Source organism: Dasypus novemcinctus, chromosome 10 (assembly GCF_030445035.2).
Source record: "Dasypus novemcinctus isolate mDasNov1 chromosome 10, mDasNov1.1.hap2, whole genome shotgun sequence".
In the NCBI taxonomy this organism is placed as follows: Eukaryota; Metazoa; Chordata; class Mammalia; order Cingulata; family Dasypodidae; genus Dasypus; species Dasypus novemcinctus.
Genome location: NC_080682.1, coordinates 75,380,052 through 75,403,138, shown reverse-complemented (window position 1 = coordinate 75,403,138; position 23,087 = coordinate 75,380,052). Strand labels below are relative to the sequence as shown.

At 39.4% G+C, this 23,087-nt stretch overlaps 2 protein-coding genes across 14 annotated transcripts in view; one reads left to right on the top strand and one right to left on the bottom strand.

The window, feature by feature from the left end:
• HPS5 (HPS5 biogenesis of lysosomal organelles complex 2 subunit 2) overlaps positions 1-13,505 on the bottom strand; it is a 52,780-nt gene extending 39,275 nt beyond the window's left edge. For 3 of the 11 annotated variants that reach the window (XR_011649931.1, XR_011649932.1, XM_004484270.4), the window contains exons 1-7: positions 13,410-13,485; positions 9,650-9,818; positions 7,878-7,988; positions 7,642-7,706; positions 6,502-6,694; positions 4,819-4,952; positions 672-884 (exon numbers count right to left, since the gene is read on the bottom strand). Coding sequence is in view for 9 of the 11 variants with exons in the window: in XM_004484270.4 (XP_004484327.2) it covers positions 672-884; positions 4,819-4,952; positions 6,502-6,694; positions 7,642-7,706; positions 7,878-7,988; positions 9,650-9,757 (824 nt within the window). In the remaining 2 variants the exon portion in view is untranslated. Of the gene's footprint in view, positions 1-671; positions 885-4,818; positions 4,953-5,786; positions 6,013-6,501; positions 6,695-7,641; positions 7,707-7,877; positions 7,989-9,649; positions 9,819-13,242 lie in introns of all 11 variants that reach the window. The other 8 variants (XM_071218150.1, XM_071218151.1, XM_004484266.5 and 5 more) reach the window with 8 other exon arrangements.
• A 19-nt stretch (positions 13,506-13,524) lies between these two features.
• Positions 13,525-23,087, top strand: part of GTF2H1 (general transcription factor IIH subunit 1) — a 41,479-nt gene continuing 31,916 nt past the window's right edge. The window contains exons 1-2 of one of the 3 annotated variants that reach the window (XM_004484273.5): positions 13,525-14,020; positions 22,490-22,652. The gene's annotated coding sequence lies outside the window, so the exon portion shown is untranslated. Of the gene's footprint in view, positions 14,021-21,290; positions 21,331-22,489; positions 22,653-23,087 lie in introns of all 3 variants that reach the window. The other 2 variants (XM_012521886.4, XM_004484272.5) reach the window with 2 other exon arrangements.

The window sequence follows — 23,087 nt, the reverse complement described above, 5'->3', positions numbered from 1 at the left end:
CATTTAGGCAATAACTTTTGCCTTCAAAACAAATTTAAAAGCTTAACTGCATCTTTCCTTATTCAATTCACTCTAATCATATGAAGGATAATTGATTAAAACCTTTGTGGTTTTTTCTGAACCTTTAAAAAAAAATTCTACTCAACTCTTAAATTGCATAATAAAATCTATAACATATAAAGAATATCAGACGGGAAGCAGACTTGGCCCACTGGTTAGGGCGTCCGTCTACCACATGGGAGGTCCACGGTTCAAACCCCGGGCCTCCCTGACCCACGTGGAGCTGGCCCATGCTCAGTGCTGATGCGCGCAAGGAGTGCCGTGCCACGGAGGGGTGTCCCCTGCATAGGGGAGCCCCACGCGCAAGGAGTGCACCCCATAAGGCGAGCACCCAGCGCAAAAGAAAGTGCAGCCTGCCCAAGAATGGTGCCGCACGCATGGAGAGCTGACACAACAAGATGAGACAACAAAAAGAGACACAGATTCCCATGCCGCTGACAACAGAAGTGGACAAAGAAGACAGAAAATAGACACAGAGAACAGACAACTGGGGCGGGGGGCAGGGGAGAAATAAATAAATAAATCTTTAAAAAAAAGAATATCAGAAATTTCAACAAAAGTCCTCCCTATAAACTCTTTGAATAATCCCAACCAGTCATACAAATCATTACCTTAGATTAATCACAGGGAGAGGTGGTGACGAGAGGAGTTTCTTGAACTGATGTGTACTTATCACTTCCCCATCAAAGTTTACTTCCCACAACCTAGAGCCAGGGCGAGCACAATATATCAGGGGTTGCTGGCCCCCAGAACATCTTCCAGGGAAGAAACAAGCGCCATACTCTCCATCTCTTTCTTTGTTTCCAATTTTCCAAAACTTTTCTCTGATACCGAAAGAATAGGAAGTATGTTTATTTACAAAAAAGTAAAAAAAACAATGGCACTACAAATCAGCATCATTGCAACCATCCCATCCACAATGTCCTCTCCATTATTCATATTAGCAGTAGATTGAAAAGAACAATAAAATGGGAAGGTTGAAATAGAGTTCTTGCTCTGTTTTGTCACTAACTTTTTCTGCAACAGGAAGTAAATCGCTTTCTAACAGTATTCAGCTTACAAGTCACATAGTGAGAGGTTCAGAATTAATGAGAAGACCCTTTGAAAATCTAAAAAATTATAATATATAATATTATAGTCCAAAATATTTCAAATATCTGAATCCTATTGATTGCTTCCCTAGCCACCTTGTAAAATTTTCTTTTGCACCCCAAGGAAACTGCTAATCTACCTCTTCAACTCTGTCTTTAAGCCACTCTTTCGTCACAAATACACACTAAACTATTTCCTCAAAACGTCAGGCCCTTCTGAAACTCTGCACCTTGGCAGAGTTCCCTTAGGATTACATGAGATAGATATATATAAAAGAGCTTAGTATACTGCCTAGAACATGGAAAGTGATAACAATGGGATGTCTCCTAAAAATTCCTTATTCTTAATGACTTAGCTGTATCACCTATTCTGAGAAACTTGATTCTCATAAGCTGAATTACAAGCTTCCTCTGCTATGTTTTCATAGCACTTACATTTATACATATGACAACAATGTCTATTTGAACTACAGGTTATGACTTTCTTCAGTGAAAAGACCATTTCTTACTTTTCTTTAGCTGAATTCCCAATATATAGCACAGCACCTGTCCCACAGAAAGCACTCAATAAACTGCAGTGCCCTGTATACTCAGTCTCTTTTATTGGAGAAAGATCTGCTATGCTCTCTAGCATGAATTCACTATATGACCTCAGATAGTTCAATAAACATCCCTGTACTTATTTGCTTCATGAATAAAATATAACATCCACTTTCCTGCAAGAACATGGATGTGAAAGTGCTTTTGAATTTATACAGAGCAATAAAGGAAGTTACAGTTTTATCACTTATGTTCATCATTGGGGAAATAAAATATAACTACTGCTTCTGTATCCTCTCTGTTGCCTACTACCGTGCTAAGGATCAAAGAGGTACAAAAAATGTTTGCTGAGTGAGCAAATGCAGTCAACTCATACCCATACATATTTGCATGCTCCATAATTTTGGCTTCTACATTTTCAAACAATTATTATGTGACAGGCACAAGGCTAAGTTTTTTTTATTTGTCTTTTTTTTTTGAGGTACTAGGGGCTGGGGAATGAACCCAGGACCTTGTATGTGGGAAGCCGGTGCTCAACCATTGAGCCAAATCTGTTTCCCTGCATTGGTTTTATCATTTGTTTTGCCTGTTTTGGTGGGTTTTTTTCAGGGTGCACAGGAACTAAAATCAAGACCTCCTATGTGGAAGGCAGGAGCTCAGCTGCTTAAGCCACATTTACTCCCTAGTATTTTAATATATATTTTATTTAATCCTTAAAAATATCTACATTCTGGATAGAGAAACTGACATCCAGTAACATTTTAAAAATGGCAGAATCAGGACTTGAAATTATACTGTTAGGCTGCATTATTCAATATTCTTTCTAATATATCACAATATTTTATTTCTGTTTGTTCTATTCCCTCCTAGTACCTATCAGGGTCATTAACAATACTGACAAAGTAGTAAATGGCGGGTAGGAGAAGCAAATCCATACCTATCACATCACTTTGGTTAGTTTTAACCATAGTGGAAAAAAAAAAAAAGATTTGCTGTTTAGGAGGAAATATAGATTAAATCTTTAAAAACAAACAAAAAACACCAATCTGGGGGGAAGCAGATGTGGCTCAGGAGACTGAGTTCCCACCTACCACATGGGAGGTCCGGGTTCAGTTACCAGTGCCTCCTGAAGAAGATGAGCTGGCACAACAGGCTGGCAGAGCAAGCTGACGCAACAAGATGATGCAGTGAGATGACTCAGCCAAGAGATACAAAGAGGAAACACTGACAGACACAACAAAGCAGGGAGTGGAGGTGGCTCAGGTGATTAGGTGCCTCCCTCCCACATGGGAGGTCCGGGGTTCACTTCCCAGTGCTTCCTAAGAAGGAAAGATCAGTACACAACAAAGAGACACAGCATATGCAAACAACGAGGGGGTGGAGAGAAAAAAATAAATCTTAAAAAAACAAAAAATCTGGGCAAGCTGATGTGGCTCAAGTGACTGAGTTCCTACCACATGGGAAGTCCTGGTTCAATTCCCGGTGCCTCCTAAAGATGACAAGCAAAACAACAAGCTGACGTGACATGCTGGCATGGTGAACTGATGCAACAAGATGATACAACAAGAGACTACAAGGAGAAGTATAATGAGAGAAACAAAGCAGGGAGCAGAGGTGGCTGAAGCAATTAGGCACCTCCCTCCCACATGGAAGGTCCCAGGTTCAGTTTCCCAGTGCCTCTTAAAAAGAAGACCAGCACACAACAGACAGACACAGCAAATGCACACAAAGAGGGAGTGGGGAGAAATTAATAAAAATAAATCTTCATTTTTAAATAACAAAAATAAGTTGGGAACCCACTTGCTTCTTTAATGTGACATCCGAGATTGTAACACTCAATGCAGCGCCAATTTACCAATTTACCTTTCCATTGACAACTTTATTTCCCACAACTCCCCTGCTCAAGTAAGACTGGCAGGTTTGGAAGATGCCTGATATTCTCTCACTTTTCCAACTATACTTTGACCTTACTGCTAGAATGTCTCCAAATCACCTCACCCCACAAACTTCACCTATCAAAAATCTTCAAAAGAATTACTGAAGGTGGATGGTGGGTCATGGGGGTTCATTACACAATTCTTTCTTCTTTTGTGTATGTCCAAATTTTTCCATAACAACTTTTTACTTACTAAAATAATATATATACAACCTAACTTTTCCCATTTTAACCACTCTCAAGCATACAATTCATTAGCATTAGTTATATTTGCACATTTGGGAGATCCTCTATTACCAAAACTTTTCCATCCCCCCCAAAAAAGCTCTGTAGCCATTAAACACTAACTCCCCATTCCCCACCCCCACTATTGCCCCTGGTACTCTGTGATTTACCTTCTGTCTCTATGAATTTGCCTATCATAATTTTATTTTAAAAGAAGAGATGGCCCTGAGGAATATGGTGGCTGGCCAGGGCCAGTGAAGAAATACGGACAGTGAAAATTTCCCTGCAGTGAGAATGGCTTAGAAACTTCTATACTATGATACATTAACATTGATTTTTAATTGGTTTCCTAGTCTGTTCTGTAATTTCATAGCTACTTCTATTTTTTTTTTAAATAGTTGAAAATGTTCCAAATTTAATGAAAGACATGAATATACATATCCAAGAATATCAACAAATTCCAGACAAGATAAACTCAAAGAGATCTACATCCAGACACATCATAATCAAACTGCTGAATGTCAAAGACAAAGAGAGAATCCTAAAAACTGCACTAATACACCCCTAGGACATTGTACTTTTGGCCATTAATTCCATCCTTGAGGTTTTAGTAAAATATATGTCAACTTCACAAAGTTCTTAATTATTCTTCACTCAAGTTTTTACCCTTCAGTCAAATTCTATTAAATATGTAAAAAATTTTAAAAGCAAATTTTTTAAGCACCTCAATCAAGGAAGTCTTCCTGATTCCCCATATTGAAACAGTGATCACCTTTTGTGCTATTCTCACAGCACTTAGTCAGATCATGCCTCATAGCAGAGTTCATTGAATAATTTTCTTATTCACCCACTGGACTATCTCAGTCTCCTCTATCTTCTCTCCACTCTCTAACATCAGTTTGTTATTATTATCTGTTTCAGTCCTAAAATTCTCTATTTCTCATGACTCATGGCTGGTCAGTATACCTCTCAGTGTCACACAAGAAGGAACGAGTCAGTGAAGATATAAGTAGTCTTCCATCCAAATAATCTAGCTGGACAATACAGGAGTCAACTGTTGTTATCGTTTGAACAGGAAACATCACAAAGGCAGCAGCTGCCTAAAGAGGACATGAGAGGGAAATAAAGTTTATTTCATAACAAGATATATTCACAATCACCTCCTCTTTACCCTTAAATAAAAATTACTTGGACAGCAAAATAAAAAATTTTAAGAGTCAAAATTTAATTTGCCTATTAAGGTGTCAAAGTTTCACTCATTTAAAATTTTTTGAACTAGTTTGATATGAAACTATAGAAGAAAATTCCTAAGGTTCTGTTTTAAAATGATATAATCTCAGAAGTTGGAATGAAAAAGATGAAGCAAGTTTTGGAATATTTGAGAGAATTTTTCTCCCATAGATAGTACTTTTCCTTCGGACAAAAAAAGACAAATCAAGTCTGTACTATGTTTTAGGGATCCAATCATGAATGTTTTGACTCAAAAATATGTTAAGAATGAAATGATAACTTTGGTCATCATGACCAAACCAGAACAATATCAATGTGCTAATTAAAATAAAGTAATTTAGCCAATAGTAGCAAGATCCCTTCTTTTTGTTCTACAGAGAAGTAAACCAATGAGAGAAATAAATCCCCCACTCCTGGTATAACGGCATTGGAGGAGAGGGACAGTGAGAAGCTGGTCTGCTATGCCTTAATGACTGGAACATTCTGTTAGGATAACCTGAGACCCAACCCTTTGGGCTCCAGCAATAACTTTTTTTTTAAAGATTTAATTTATTCGCTCACACACACACCCTCATTGTTTTGTGGTTGCTGTGTGTTCTCTGTGTTCCCTTGCTGTGTGCTCTCGGTGTTTGCTCGTCTTCTCTTTAGGAAGCACTGGGAACCAAACCTGGGACCTCCCATGTGGGAGGGAGGCGTTCAATCACCTGAGCCTCCTCAGCTCCCTGGTTTGTTGTGTCTCTTATTGTCTTTCCTTTGTCTCTTTTGTTGCATCAGCTCGTTGCACCTGCCCACCACGCCAGCTCGCCTTTTCCAGGAGGTACCAGGAACCAAACCCAGGACTTTCCATGTGATAGGCGGAAGCCCAGTAACTTGAGCCACATCCACTTCCCTCCAGCAATAACTATGCAGGAAGCCTAGGGACCTGCATAGCTGAACACATTCCAGGAGGTACCATTAAGATTCTATTCACAATAAATTACATCTGCCCTGAAAGAAAATAACCTAGACCTATGAGTTTCTTCTACACAGGGACCAGAAGAATAGGAACCTGGGAAGTTGGTGCCATTTCTATCTCTGTCATCTTATTCACACAATTAATAAATACCCATCTTTTCTTTCTTAAAGGACTAGTATTAAACAATGTCTTATTTAAATGAGCCATATAGGTGGATTAGGGAGAACTACAATACACAATGCATTAATCAGTGAAGTCAGCTCACAGAAGTCAATATGGAGGAGGCTATAAAATAGGCTACCATATGTGCTATACACAAACAAGACTCCCCAAAATTAACGACTGGGCTCTAGATCATTCCCCCAAGAAATATATCAGACAAAGTCATCTCCTTAATTTGAAAATTATGTAAGACAACACCGTATATCTCAACTACAAACACAAAGAACTGAAGTAGTTCTCACCTTTGCTTGCTTAGAAGTCTTGAGACTGATGGCAGACACTTTCCCCACATGATCCCCTACAAAAACTCTAAGAAGAGCTGAATCCCAACAGAGAGCTGTAACTTTTCGGCCTTTGTGTTCTGAAGACACATAACTTCGTTCTGGTTTCCCACGACGCTCTTGATTTAATTCCCAAACAACTACAAAGCCTTGACTGCAAGGATTGAGTCAGAGAAGAAAATTTTTGGCAATAGAGAAAAGGGTATAATTTAAAAGCATCACAGTAACAAAATACATCAAATATATATACAAACTCTTGTTCTTCAGAAAAGAGACAGTGTTACAGTTTGAATTTTGTGAACCCCAGAAAAAGATTATGTTCTTGAACTAATCCATTCCTGTGGGTGTGAGACCCTTTTGATTGGACCAAATCAGTGAGGTGTGACTCAGGTTGAGTCTCCAGCCTCTTCTGGGTCTGATATAAAGGGAGACACAGAAGCTGCCCATATTTGCTCCAGCCCTGTGAGTGAAAAAATGACTCCAGGTTTACTCACAGCTGAGGATCAAGGAAAGAAGTCCCAAGAGGCTCAAGGAACCAAGGCCCAGGGAAAGACTGGCCACAGCCGAGTTAAGGAGAAAGTAGAGAGAGGCTGGGTAGATCCCCCCCATTTTGCCTGAACACATGGCAGAACACTAGGATCAACAGTAGCTGACTTTGGTAAGAAAGCATCTCTGATAGTGCCTTGATTTGGATATATCACAGCCTCAGAACTGTAAGCTTTTACCCTAATAAATTTTCCATTATAAAATAATTCATTTCCGGTACTTTGCATTAGCAGCCCTGTGGCAAACTAAAATAAGCAGTAAATAGTCCAGGCTTTAAGTACCTTGCTTTAGTCACCAAACCATTATAATAGGAAAACTTAATTTTCTAAATTATCTCTGTTCCCGTTCTCTTTTAAAGCCTTTGAAATGTTGTTGCCCAAAATCGGCATTCTCTACAATCACTAGGGTGACCTACAATTTTGGTCTGCGAGGGTGTGTGAGGTTTCCCAGCACATAGGAAAACTGGGACAGTTGGTCACTCTAAAAACACAAAATACTCTTGCCAATGTAAAACACACTTGGAAATGATCAAATAGTTTTAAAACAACTTCTTACCTGGTAGCTACGGCAACATAATCGTCATCATGTAAACAACAGGCAATCTGAGAAACTGCACCTTCCTAGAGAATAAAAGGAAATATATTAGGCAGCTTCTCAAAAATGCTGATTTTTTTACTTTTAAATCTCAAGTTTTACATTTTTCTTATTCCAAATAGTTATTTATAATAAAGAAATTAGCATGTATGAAAGATAGTTCAAGCAGTATATGACAGAGCTGTCCTTTATCTTACCCTGTGAGAAAGAAAAAGCCTCTGCTTCCAGCCTTCTTTCTGAATGAGATTGAGTCCTCCACCTGAACTGCCCAAAGCCAACCATTTCCGAGACACAGCTATGCTCGTGCACTAAAAAGATGTGAACAGACACGCTTGAGACAATTACAGCCACTTGGCCAAATAAACTACTCTCTAGTAATAAAAACTGAGACTCTGTGTACCTGGATCCTCCCTCCATCCCTACTTCTTGGCTAGATGGACATCAGGTAATGGCACTCACTCTAATTTTAGTATAATGAAAAACATAGAACAAAGTCCATTTTGTTTTTAAATTTTTTATTGAATCTCAAAACGGCTGAACAAGCTCAATTTGTAAATTACTAATTTTCCCTTGGTCAAAGTCTGTTATTAGACCATTCATATTTTATGTAATTTAGCTAAGTCATGCCAATGCTGATCACAAAGGTGGAAGACTGTCTCCAGAGGATAAAACAAACACTTTAATCATTTGCGCATTGAATAATTTATAGTCAAACACCCATAGCTCTTGAAGCAAAAAACACCACACAGAGGGCACCCATGTAGGTCACTGTACTAATTTGTCTCTCCACACCCTCAGCCTACTGATTCCTCCATCAGAGAAAGCAGTGGCCATGCTATGCCCAATATAGCATAACAAAAATACTGGTTGGTTAACAGACTTTCCCAACCCTCTTCAAACTTGCTGCTTCCCACTACGGAGGCCAGAAAACCTAAATATTCACTTTTCCAGTTTCCCTTTCAGCAAGGGGTAGCTTTGTGACTCAATTCCAGATAAGACTAAGCCTTTTGGGGAGTTCCTGGGATGCTTTACTTTCTCAGATAAAAGGCAGAATTTGAAGAGAAGAAAGCCTTAGCCCTTGGTCCCTTCATTCTTGTTTGAGATGCAAATGGGGACATCAAGCCTAGAGCCAAGACAGTTATCTCATGCAACTGTAACTAAATGCCAACATAGAAAGGATAGCAGAATGGGAATGATAGAGAGCCTGGGTCATCAGTGATATTACTGGGCCACTGCTGTAAACCCAGAAACTCTAACCTCCAATGAGGGTATAAATATCTTCACTGCTTAAACCACTATTAGTAAGATATTTTGGAATTTTCAGCTGAATATTTTCTGATACCCATTCTCAAACTGTTACTCATATTACCTTTCCTATTACCTCCCAGTCTCCTTTTCCTCAGAGGCTAGAAAGGCACTTTGGGAGTGGGAACAAAAGTTAAAAAATGAAATTATTTCGGAATTGGTTATGAGACTTCGTTCTTCAACATTTAATTCCTGGGCTTAACAAAGAGGGCTCAGGATTTGAAAGAAGCACATACTTTTTCCTACAAAGCTAACTCCCTTGTACTTTGTTCCCTAAAACAGGGCCTATATCAAACTTCCTGTTTTAGAAAAGGCTTAGTAATTTGTAATGGTTCCATGTTGTTCAAAATGCAACAAGATATATTCATTTATACTATTTTATTTTCAAATACATTACTTTCTGAGAGGAAAGAACAAGATTACCAAGGGGGAAAATTAAGCAGTCATTTCATGGTCCCACAGAGGGAAAGAAGAATCCAACTGACACTCAAAAGATAAATCAAGAAAGAGCTATATATATGCTACTTCTGTGTAAGGTGATTACTAGGACAGGTAAGAACATCCATAATTCCACACAATATAAGGAACTAGAGGACAGAGGGCACGTTACAAAGAACAGACAAAAATATGAAAATGAAAATGATCCAAGGGTCTAAAAATTCACCTTCAGACGACTGGAGTCTAACCTCAGGGCTGAGAGTAAAGGATCCAGAGACTCAGACTCTGCGAGGACATGGCTATAGGACTCTGGAATCACTGGCACAAAAGTCATTTAGCCACAAAGTCAAAACAACGTGGAGACTTACGCACGGTATTCCTCACTTGAATAAAACCTGCAAAATATAATTTAATATCGTTCTTCATTCAGCATGCATTTAATTAACATGTTCCATACTTAGGGAAACAGGAGAAAGGGATGATGATCCCTACTCTGGAGGGGCTTAATATGTAGTTGGAAACACACACGTATGTTATATGTAATAGTATGCTTGCACAGTATCATTTCCTGACTCTAAAACTCCCAGAGATCAGGTCCAGATTCTCAAGGCCCTCTATAATCCTACCCCACTCTGTTTATCTAACTGTGTGAGCCAGCTTGCCTTCACCAGGAGGCCCTGGGTTTCAAAACCGGGACTTCCTATATGATAGATGGGAGCCCAATTGCTTGAGCCACATCCACTTCTAAAATGTTAAGATTTAAAAGGGAAATTGGTGATGCCTCTCTGATGTAAAATAGCAATCCTGCTACATTTCTCTGAGTTGTAAAGCTTTTTTCATCTTTAAGAGTCTTTCAATAAAACACAATCTTGTGTAAAAGCTTCCAACTATAAACCCTTATCAAGGACACTAGTTATCAGCGTAACAGGAATAGGCTTCCAGATCTTTCTCTCCAAGTCTAGAAAACTATATGTGCTCATTAAATATGTATCTATTGAATAATAAATGTCCCTACTAAGTAAGAAGTAAAGTGCAGGTTATTAGAGCTACAAAGAAGAACAACCTTCAATAAAAGAGGCAAAATCAGATTGAAAAGGAATAAGAATACAAAGCAATAAATGTCAAATACCCAAAGAGGTTTTTTTTTTCTTTTTTTTTTTTTTAATACATAAATCACACAAAACCAGAGAGGTCTTTACAAACTAATACATACTGGGGAGTTAGTGACCTATTTAACCACTCTCAAATGCAGATTTCTGTCAAATCGGACCAATTTCCAGAAAAAAAGGAATGAGAATATTTTAAAAATCTACCCATTTAACTTTTCTCAGACATTGGTTACCTGCCAAATTAAGGATAAAAAACAAATTAATGCCACAGAAAATTTCATAAACAATTAATTACACTTAACTTGATTCTTGTATTTTGTCTTTTTTTTCCAGAAATACAAGTATTCATTCATTTGCACAACACATACACCAGCTATGTACCAGGCATTGTTCCAGGTCCGTTTCCCTCCTCGCTCCTTTTATTCATTCCTTTTAGTCAGTTCTAGTAAGTACCAGACATAGTCGTGAAAACAAAACAAAATAATTCTAGAAATCAGTGAGGTTATAATGAAGTAGGGAGAAGAGATAAACAAAACAGGCACACACACATATACATACTTCATAAAGAAGACATAAGCAAAAGTACTATGTTGGAACTTAAGAGGATAGAGGGAGCACATTTAGTTAAAAGCACCATATTAAACTTGGTAAGAGGAGCAGCACAGGACTTGAGTAGGCTTTTATCAGAAAGAAAAGGGAAAGGGTAACAGGTAGGGTAGAAATAAGCAAAGGTATGAAAGTGGAATAGTGCAGAATGTATTTGAAGACAAATTGTTTTTGGTTGAAGCACAGGGTACAAGCAGTGAATAGAAGATGAAGGCAGAATTGTAATTTGGGCCCAAATTACAATGCGCTTTGAATCTCAAACCAGGGAACCTGAACTTAATTTGGTAGGCAACAGAAAGGCATTGAGGAATTTGGTGTTGAGAGGTCATATAATTTCTGTGAAGTACTGTGAGCAGATACTAGAATACAAAAATTTGAGAAAAGGTATAGGTGGTAAAAAAGTAAAGACAAGGTGTTTCAAATAATCAAGAAGTCTGGTGGAAAAAGAGAACCTCTCTCTCGACTTACTAAAATGGGAGACAAACAAATTTGTAGGTAGTAGATAAAAGCAAAGTTTCTAGAATGAAAGGGACTGAAGATACAAGAAAGAGGAAGATAAGCTCAGGGTACACGATTCTAAAGAAGATAAAAAAGAATGGTGTCAAGGCCATAGGTATCTATCCTTTATTTCTGATCTTAAAACAAAGAAACTCTGAGGTAGATAAGTCATTTGGCCTTGATCTCAGTGAAGAATGTCCTAGAAATTATAATGTTAGGGGATTAGAGGAAGCAGGGACATAGTCAGTTCCTATTTGGAAAAAAAAAGACATTAATGGAGATGAGAATGGGGGGAAAAAAACAGCATAAATAATGTCAGTTCTCAAGAGAAGGTGCCCGATGATACTGTTAAATGAACTCCACCTTTATATTTCTTTGTGCTTACTCTCTCCCTGAAATGACTCCTTCCCCTCTGAATCTACATATCCAGATCTACTTCATCTTCAAGACCTAATATAAAACCCAGAATTTTCAAGTTGGAAGAAGCCTCAGAGGTAACTCAGTGAACACATCAACCTAATTCAGAAACGTGTTGCCTTTAATCCCTGAACATTTTCAGAGATGTTCACTGAAAATTACTCTCATGAAGCTGCAATTATCACTAGTCAACAGCTCTAGCTATTACAAGGTCATTTTTAATATCAAACTGAAGTCTCATCACCTAGAGCTTTCACCAATTATTTCTAATTTTGACTTCCACAGTTAAAAGGAATATGGTTGTTTTTTTAAATACGCACCACCCCCGTAAAAAAAAAAACAACCCTCTGTACACACCCTTCCATAGCTCCTTCTTACATAATCGAAATACAATTCATGATCTCATTCCTATTTCTCCTTCCACTTTCATTTCCCAAAGTACCTACTCTCCCATTCTCCAACTACACTGAGTTATCTTTTGTTCCCTTTCATTCTATAAACTTTCTGTGCTTTCGTGGTTTAATATATGCTGTTTTCCTGAATCTTCCCCATACAACAAAACCCTACTCTTTGTGGAATGTTTAAATGTTACTTCTGCGAAGTCACAGCTCAGCCTAGCAAAAAAACTAAGCATATAGGTGGCCATAATTGCTTGTCAAAATGATTAAACAATTTCTTGATAGATCACAAAGAGTTTATAAGTGGTAGAGGTGAGATTAGCACCCAGCTGGACTCCTGAGTCCAGATCTAATCATCTTTCCATTTCCTCACATTACCTGATGATAACTTAAAGTAGTAAATCCAAGAAAAGATTTAGTACTTGTACTAAATACCCACCCAGGCACTCAGGTTACTAACTAATGGGCCAGTGTTAGCTACTTACACATCAAATGCAAATCACAGCGTTCTCCTTAACCCCCTAAGGGCGAGGAAGGAATGTAAGGCGAGAGGAGAGAGGAGGAAGGATGCAAGAGATGATGCGAAGGGGAAGTAGGAGATTGGACCCCATTTTCATGACCGAGCGTCGGCATCTTTCTATTCAAAAAGTAACGATCAGCGAACAAATAGCGATTCATTCATGCATGCATTCGTTCAATATTCACCGAGCGCCTACTATGTTCCAGGCCCTGAACCCAACGCTGAAAACACGGGGATGAACAAGAAGTTCCTTGCGTAGAGGAATTACTACCTTTTAACAGCGGTTAAACTTTACTGTATTTAGATCTCTTTAGGAGAAAACCTGGTAGCCAAGTGTTCCAAGTTAAACTCACAGACCAGTCCGGAGGTCCCAGCCCTGTTCTACCACCGCCAGGCCGGCTCGACACCTCTCTCCCGGCTCAGCACCGGGACACTCACCGCGTACTATCAGCGCTACCTGAAGTTCTGTGTCCCCTTTCGCCCCTCCCCTCCCTGCCTTACATCATCCGGGAGCGCCGGGGACGCCGGGAAAACGCAGTAACGGCACTTCCTCGTCACATGACGGGTTTCGCCCCTCCTAGCGCGTGATCCCTCCCCCTCAGGCCGCGGTCGCAATTACGCTCTGTACGGCCTACTGGCGGCCTGCCGCAGCCTACTGAAGACGTGGTACCGGCCAAGACCAGAGGCGCTTTTCGGCCAAAGAGGTGGGCCAGCTAGGATTCAGGGATCCTTCACTGCTAGAGGCCGGCGAGAGAAAACGAAACAAGCGGGAACCGGTGGGGGAGGGGAGGAACTAGCGGAAGGTGTCATGGCAGCCGCGCTGTCGGGTCACGTGCCTCTCAGGCCTGCCTCGTTACTTCCGGTCACGTGCCCTCAGAATTCTTGGAGCCAGCGATGGAGGGGAGACCCCCCAGTAACAGAGGCGGTGCCGAAGGCGGCTGCCGCTGGATTTCAGCTTCTTCACAGCAGCAGCTCTAAGAAGTGCAGTGGAGCTCGACCCGATCCAGCCCGGTTAATTATTCCCTGCCGAGGGCTGTAGCTCCCACCTGGTAAGTTTATGCTGAAGAACGGAGGTGGGCGGTCGGATGAGAGGCTGACAGGCCCGGGGGCCGCAGGACGCCACAAATTCTCTCCCTTTCCTTTGCGTCGCTGTCGCCACAGCTCCGAACCCTGTTTTCCCGGTTGCATTTTATTATCCCAATGTGGGGAAGCGGGGTCTCCTAAAATAATTTCCTATACGAAGCTTTCCCTGCCCACTGGGGGTCGGAACTCGAAGTCTTACCCAAAGCCAGAATCAGTTTTTTCTCATGGGAATGAAGGAAATGGAGGCCTCTCCTGGGTTGAGAAGCCCTTCCCGTTAGGAAACGATTCTGTTGGGTCTTTCGGTTTCCGTAAGAGAAAAGCCTTCACCTTGGTGTCGGCACACTCTTTGCTCCACCTGTCAATCCTCAGTTCTGAAAACCTTAACGTTTATGCGACGTGCCAATTCACACACCCCACCCCCAATCCCAGTTTGGGTCATTCCTCAGTTTATCAGGTAATAATGAAAAATGGACCATCTTCACAAGGAAATATATAACTATTTTATCAATTCCCCAGTGTTCAAAGGCTGGATTGACCAAGGAGGTGTATCTGACTTTTAGCGGCTGCAAAATGGGGCCTGTGAAAACGTATCTTTTGCCCATTAAAGAGCCCAGTTTTTAAAACATACAAAAACTAAGTGATTTGAAATATACATTCCAGTAAGTATTGACTCCATACAAAACTGTATTTTCATTGTCCAAATTTGTGATTGGCAGTCGTTTTGAAGAAGTAGAATAATTGGTTCCTCCTGAATTCTTAACTGGAACCCCAATGTATAAAGCAGCCCTTCCGATGGAACTGAGTTTTGGAGGGCCAGGCTCCATCCACTTAGCCTCCCCTCTGTCCTAGAAGCATCTCCCTGGAACACAGTTTGAAAACCAATAATCTGGGCTTTCGTGATTAAAACAAAGCTGCCAACCCTAAAACAGATTTTAGAAAGCCAAAACCAGAGCAGTTAAGAGGGAGAGATCATTAGTAACCTATTTCTTATTGGAAGACTGGGTTTTGGAGAGAACTTTGTACCTATTAACAGGCGTAAATCTTCCTTTAGAAAGGAGGAAACATTAGTTTGGCACCATTAAACCTGGTTGGCTCCCTTCACCCAGCTGACCCTTAGCAGTGCAGCAGATTGATTTATAGATTTGATCTCTCCTAGGTGATAGTAAATGCAAATTGCAATGAATATGTAAAACTAATCCAAGCAGATGCAGAGAGGGCTCTTTTAAAATACTAGGAAAATCCGTGCAGTCAGAAAGAGAGGAACCAGTTAAAAGTAATGAAGCACGGGAGCAGATGTAGCTCTCAGTGGTTGAGTGCATGCTTGGCCTATAAGAAATCCTGGGTTCCATGCCCTGTACCTGCTCAAAAGAAATGAAGCAGAAGATGAGTCATTTGTGAATGCTTCCTGTGTGTAATGCCCTCAAGGCTTATTTCTTCTCCCGGCTGCTATCTCTTTTCATCTTAAAGCCTGTTCTTCTATGCTGCTGTTTTTTCCCCTACCATTAGGGTGTTAACTGGTGTTCACTGGCTTTCCGAACTATTCCTGCCAATGGGTACTAGAAGTATCTTTGTGCTCGTCTTCCTCTTCCCTCCCTCTTTTTTCCCCCACCCTTCAGGTGCTGGCGCTCACATACACACTCTCTCACATTGGTCAGCATGCGGTATTTTTAATGGATATAGGTACATTCCCCTCTATCTTGCTTCTCTGTGTCACATTTTCCTCCCGCCTCTCACTGTACTGCCGTAAAAATGAAAAAGTACTTTGTCCTGAAATGCCATATCAGTTATTCCCCTTAAATATCTTCCTTGTTTCTGCAACTGTTCTTAAAATGGTATAGTCATTCTTTACATATTTCTAAGGTCTTATTCCCCCTGTGATGCTGTATTTACAAATGTTAAAACATTTTTGGGTAGAAGAATGCCAAATCTCCATTTTTAATTACTGGCAGATCCAAAGGCCACTAATAAATCTCCTTTAAGAGGGTGATAAGGAATTTATATTTTGCTGCTGTTTCTTTCTATTTATCTCTACACATTGGGAGAAGGGGTGTAGGTAGTAGAAATGCAGAGATGGAGTAATTTAAAGATTTCTGCTCAACAGCTTCAATTTCTTCCTGTTACTATTTCTGTAAAGGCAAGAGCCAGTTTTTGGGATTTGTATAGTAAATGGTAGTCTGATCTGTGACTTGAGAATAGTGCTTCCTGGACTTTAGCCAAGCCTTATACAAAGATCTCTCATACGAGTTGAATTTTTATAATAGGTGTATATGTCACAGGTATTTACTGTACCTTTTCTCTGGTCCAAACACTTTGCTGTGTGCAGTACTGCAGTGAACATAACACATACAGCCTCTGGCCTCCCATATGAATTCTTTCAGGGGAGACAGACATTAAAAAATTAGATAAATAATGAATAACAGGTGTGATAAGTGCTTTGCGAGAGAATAATAGATTTTGAAGCTCATATACTAGAAAAAATGAGTAAAAGCCAGTTGATGGGGAAGGAGGAGCCAAGGGATCTACATTTGGCTGCATGCAATTGAATTTTGAAAAGCAAGTGAATTTGTGCTTTTACTGGAGGATCCTGCTATTTAAAGAAGACTTGTGGCAGATAAGTAATCTTTTCAATAAAGCTTTTTCTTCATCTAGCTGATTTAAGTGTAACTACACTAATATTGTTTGTAAATGAAATATTTGGTTCTTATAGAGTTCTACTGGGTAGCCCCTTTCAAGAAAAATCTGGAAATCACAGAAGCAATTGTTAGATAGCCTCACTGGTTCTAATTAAGCTTCCTGAAATTGGCTCTTGTGTACTAAACTGGTGCTACAGAAGACCAGGAAATTTTTCCATGTAATTTAGCTGGGACATTTTATTAGTCAAGCCCAATGTTCAATAACTTATCTCTGATTATTTAAAAATTTCCTCTAAAATAGATTTTAACATCAAGTTTTACATGTTATATATGAGGTTGTGTTTTTCCCAAATTGATTTAAAGTAACTGACTCTAATAAAGTCAGTTCTTTCAGTATGATTTATTCTCCACTTTATAGTTTCTTTTTCTTCACCCATCTTTTCTTCTTTACTTTCCCACCTGAGGTTTTCGGGTTTTTTCCTATTCCAAATCCTAACACTCTTGTCTGTAAGCCCCACCCTTTGAAAACCCAGTTAATTGGGTATTGCCTTATCAGCAATCCTTGCTAGCTACTTTTCCTCCAGCTATGGACTTAAGTAAAATTACCCTGTGTATCTGCTTACTCCACCTACAAACTTTTTTCTCCCTTTTTTGCCATATTTTTGTTCATGTTTCCTAAAATGTGGTTTACATGGTATACAATATAATTTGACATGATGCCAAATTTTTAAAAATAATTATGTTTGGTATAATGGATATTAAAAAGTAATATTAGAGTTTAAACCAGCAGTTCCATAGATGTTATAAAATTTTCTTTTGTAAGTTGAGTTTTTAATACTAAATAACAATGTAGGTATATATGCATATTATATGAATATGTACTTCAGATAACAACTGAAAATAGGGAACACTTGGAATTCTCACACATAATTACCCTTAACATACTCCCATGTTACCTTTTAAATATTTAGTGTAGGGAATAAACTGTTGGGAAGACATTTTTAATAATTACTTCTCTCCTTACAAAATACTATATACTGTAGACAATTTAAAAGTAAAAATCATTTAAATTATATATAATCCTCTCACTCATAGATAAGCACTCTTAAATTTGGTGCGTATATATTTCAGTCAGATATATTTGGAAAATAGCGTACTGAACCTTGGAGGTCAGGCTGACCCAGATTCAAACCCAATTCTGCTACTTCCTTAATTCTTTAGGAAAACTTATTAATTTCTCAGACCCAGTTTCTTTATCTACAGAATGGAACTAATTAAATCTACTTCATAGGATTGTTAATTGGGGACTGAATGAGACAATGCCTGTGAAGAACTTATCCCAGTGCCTGGCACATATTAATAAGCATTCAATAAATTTTAGATAGATTTTTTTTTAAATTTAAGAATATAGAATCAAACATCATGTCTTCTTTTTTCCTTGCTGTTATCCCTCATTGCTTCTCTTCATGTCATTACATAGATTTTTTATTTTAAAGAAGTTTTAGATTACAGAAATGTTACACTGAAAATATAGGGAATTCCCATATACCCCACTTCATTCCCCTGTCACATTTTCCCTTATTAATAACATCTTTGATTAGTGTGGTACATTTGTTACAATGATGAACTAAATACTTTTTTTCCTTTAAGATTTATTTATTTATTTCTCACCCCTCCCTCCATTGTCTGTCCATTCATTGTATGTTCTTCTGTGTCTGCTTGCATTCCCATTAGGCAGCTCTGGAACCGATCCTGGGACCTTCCAGAGTGGGAGAGAAGCAGTCATTCTTTTGCGCCACCTAAGCTCCCTGGTCTACTACATCTTTATTATTTCTCCTCTGTCTCTTTGTGTTGTGTCATCTTACTGTGCCAGCACTCCTGCACGGGCCAGCACTCCTGCAGGTACTCAACACAGGCCCGCACTCCGTGTGGGCTAGCTTGCCTTTACCATGGTAGATGGGAGCCCAATTGCTTGAGCCATGTCTGCTTCCCTAAATAGACTTTTAAAACAGTAATTTTTCAAACTTAAATAACAATCCTCTAAATAAAATTTTAAGAGGGACATCAAGTAAGTAAATCAGAAGATAGTATTATGTATTAAGAATTGTAACAATCATATATGGTATATAGATATTAAAGCTATGAAGGTTGTAAAACAACATGGGAAAATGTTTTCCGTGGCAAGTGAAAAAAAAGATAATTGACTTGGATTTACTTCATGATTACAGTTGTAAGGTAGGTACAGATAAGATAAACACAATTTAAAATGAAAATTGATAGTAGGGTTATAGGATTATGGGATTTTTAAAATCGCTCTTTGTTAGTGAGCTTAATTAAAAGCATTCATCTAATTAGGCTCCATCCCAACATTTATAAATGCCCATATAATACAGACTGTCTCTACCTGAATGACATACCAGCACCTCACAGTTATATCACTTTCAATTTTTTCTTTTTATTTCTACAGATGGCACCACTGTACTCATGTCATTAAAGGCTTAGAAGTGGGCTGTGGGCAAACAGTTGTGATACCTCCTCCAGTATTCGCAATGTCTCTTGATCCTCAATACTCCTCTTTGTTCCTTCCTCTCCATTCGCACTGCTACCAGCCTATTTGAGACCTCTTCTGGTCCCTTTCATCAGTCTTTCACATACTGTCCTCAGCTAGCTTTCCTGAAATACAGATCACTTTTATATTCAAAAGCCTTTGAAGGTTCTCTACTGACTACCACATTGGCTGTTATTCTCTTCCACTAATTGGCTCCATTATAATCATCCCACCTCGTACCCCACTGATCCTTATCATGAACTCTATGCTGCAAAGAATACTCACCATTCCTTGAAAGTCTCAAGCCTTTGTCCCAAACCATTCCCTTTGCATGTAATGCCCATTACTTTTTCTGTTGAAATCCTCTCTAGTTTTCAAGACCCAATTCATAACTAATTTATGTATTACAAAGAATGCACTATGATACATGCAACAATATGGTGAATCTCAAAACATGTTAAGTGAAGAACCAGACACAAAAGATTATATACTATATGATTCCTTTTATAGGAAACCCTGGAACAAACAAAAACTAATCATGGTAATAAAAATCAGAAAATAGTTCCTAGAGGGTCAGTGGAGAGAATTGACTGGAAAAGGACATGAGAGAACTTTTAGGGATGAAGGAAATGTTCTGTATCTTCTTTTGGGTAGTGGTTTTATGGGTGTAAACAGTTACCAAGACATATCAAACAGAAAACCGAAGAGCTTTGTTAATTATACCTCAATTTTTTAAACTTATTAAAACCAAAACAAAAAAACTGTGGCAAATCTTTGTCAGTACCTCCTGTGTGGAGAAATTGCCTTTGAGTCCTAAATGAAAACATTTTTCTTCTCCCTTTTGGGATTTCATACATACTGTTTTGTATACACTATCAATACACATGAATACCTTGCTCACTAGACTGGAAGCTCTTTGAAAGTAGAAATCGCTATTGACAGTCATCTTTCGGTATCCCCTAGACTCCTTTGCTCAATATAAATTTATTGAAAAACATGTATTTCCAGGGAGGTCCTAGGTTCGCATCCCAGGGCCTCCTTGTACAGGCAAGCTGGCCCTTTTGCCACTGAGAGCTAATGGCCTGTGCGCGGTGGAGAGCTGACGCGACAAGATGATGCAACAAAGGGAGACGAGCAGACACAGAAAAAATGCACAGCAAATGGACACAGAGAACCAACAGCAAAAACAAGCCGCAAGGGGAGGGGATAGATAAATAAATAAATATACATATATATTTTTTAAGATTTATTTAATTCCCCCCCCTCCCCCAGTTGTCTGTTCTCTGTGTCTATTTGCTGCGTCTTGTTTCTTTGTCCGCTTCTGTTGTCGTCAGCGGCACGGGAAGTGTGGGCGGCACTATTCCTGGGCAGGCTGCACTTTCTTTCACGCTGGGCGGCTCTCCTTGCACGTGGGGCTCCCCTACGCGGGGGACACCCCTGCGTGGCAGGGCACTCCTTGCGCGCATCAGCACTGCACATGGGCCAGCTCCACACGGGTCAAGGAGGCCCGGGGTTTGAACCGCGGACCTCCCACGTGGTAGACGGACGCCCTAACCACTGGGCCAAGTCCGTTTCCCATAAATAAATATTTAAAAACAAAAACATATATTTCCAGTGACCCCTTTCCTATCCTTTCTTGGGATGGAGCAGCTGATCTGTGAGGAGACTATAAAAGCAAAGATATGGGTCCTTATAATTGAGATCAAATCAATAGTTGACTTTTATTTCCATATCAGTGTTTAAGTGAATAAGAATGCTAGTTTTTAAATCCAATGGTTTCTCAGTCCTAGAAGATAATGGGTTAAGAAGTGATTAGTTTTTGTTTTTCAGATAACTTTATGCAAAAATTGCTGATTCCCATTATTGTTAATGCCTACCTTTTTTTTTTTTTTTTTTTTTTTTTTTTGAGGTACAGGCTGGGGCCAGAGATTAAACCCAGAACCTCATATTTGGAAAGCCAGCACTAAACCACGAAGGCACATCAGCTTCCCTAAGTTGGTTTTTTCATTCATTTTGTTTGTTGTTCATTTTTGTTTTGTTTTGTTCTGTTTTCAGGAGGCACCCGGAAGCAAACCTGAGACCTCCCTTGTGGAAGGTGGGAGCTCAACCACTTGATCAATATCCACTCACTTCAATTTTTTTTTTTTCATTTATTTCTCTCCCCTTCCCCAGCCCCCCATTGTCTGCTCTCTGTGTCTGTTTGCTGTGTGTTCTCCTGTGTCCATTTGTATTCTTGTCAGTGGCACCAGGAATCTGTGTCTCTCTTTGTTGCGTCATCTTGCTGCATCAGCTCTCCTTGTGTGCAGCGCCACTCTTGGGCAGGCTGCCCTTTTTTCACATGGGGCGGCACTCCTTGCCCTGCACAGGGATCAGCTCTCCACATGGATCAGGAGGCCCTGGATTTGAACCCTAGACCTCCCATGTGGTAGGCGGACACTCTTATCAGTTGAGCCAAATCCACTTCTCAACTCCCCTTAATTTTATTTTAAGTCATTCCTTTGGGAATGAAAAACAAAGTTATAATTTCCAGAAATGGTATGTATGTGGCATTTGTGCTCCAGCTTTCTCCATCCCAGCCGATGACAAACATCTCCATCAGTCATAGCTTCTTTCCCAATGATCCCAGACAGCTTCATAACCCTTTCATACTCATATTCCAGGCAATCACAGTCAAGCCTCCAAATAGACATCAAGTTGGGTTATATTGTAATTTTTTTTATTAAAGGTTGATGGGCTAACAGAACACATAAAGTAAAGAGTTTTTGTATTCCTATTACTAAAAAGTTGAATCAGTGTGGAACGTTTGTTATAACTGATGTAGCACATTTTTATAGTTGTACTGTTAACTATAGTGCATAGTTTAAGGTTTTTGTAATGTAGTTCCATGGATTTTTTTTTTTAATTTTACACTGTTACCATATATTCAATCTAACATTTCCCCTTTTAATCACATTCAGGCATATATTTCAGTGCTATTAATTACGTTCATGATATTGTGCTACCATAACCACCATCCTGTAAGTTTAGTTTTTAGCCTCTTCCTAGAAATACTAGTGACATTCAGGTTCTTTGTGCAGGGGTCCCTTTATTTTCCTGCCTTAGCTTTTGTTCAGTGATTGGACCAGAGGGTAAGAGTGCAGAGATTGCCTAAGAAATTTTCCTGGTGATTCAGTCATAATCTTTGTTCCTGCTGAGGTAAAATCCAGAGTATCAGTCCCCATCCTGCAGTTATTTCTGCTTATGTGTCATAACAGAGTGGTGAAGAGCTTTGAAGTATACCACCAGGGTTCAAATTCTAGCATTGCCATTCCTTCCCCATTTTTGGAGGCATCAGAAATTGAACCCAAGACCACCTATATGCAAAGCCGGGTACTCAACCATTGAGCTATACCTGCCCTGCTACTTCCATCTTAAAATGTGAGTAATAGTAACTATCTCAGGGTGGTTATGAGCATTAAATGAATTAATTCATATTATTACTAAGACAGTGTCTGGAACAATATGTGCTCCAGAAATGTTTGTCACATGTCTCCACCCCATTCCCATTGATTTCCCACCACTGAAACTTTCAAAGAAGTTGTTCAAATCTAGAGAGTTAGTGAAGGGCTGTTACTGTCCATTGAAAAGCAGCCAGTAATGTAAAAGCCTCTAGGATCTGGACTGCACTTTTAAGACACCCAGGATTGTGGGGTGTAGGGTGGGGAAGGAACGGGTACCACAGGCTGTTTTCTAGGTGACCGGTTTGCCATATACATATAGTCACTAGCCAAGTCATGAGAGCAGCTGAAGATATTTGATTGTTAAAAGATGAGAAAATAGCATCTGAAGTGTGTGTTAAGCATTGAATTATCT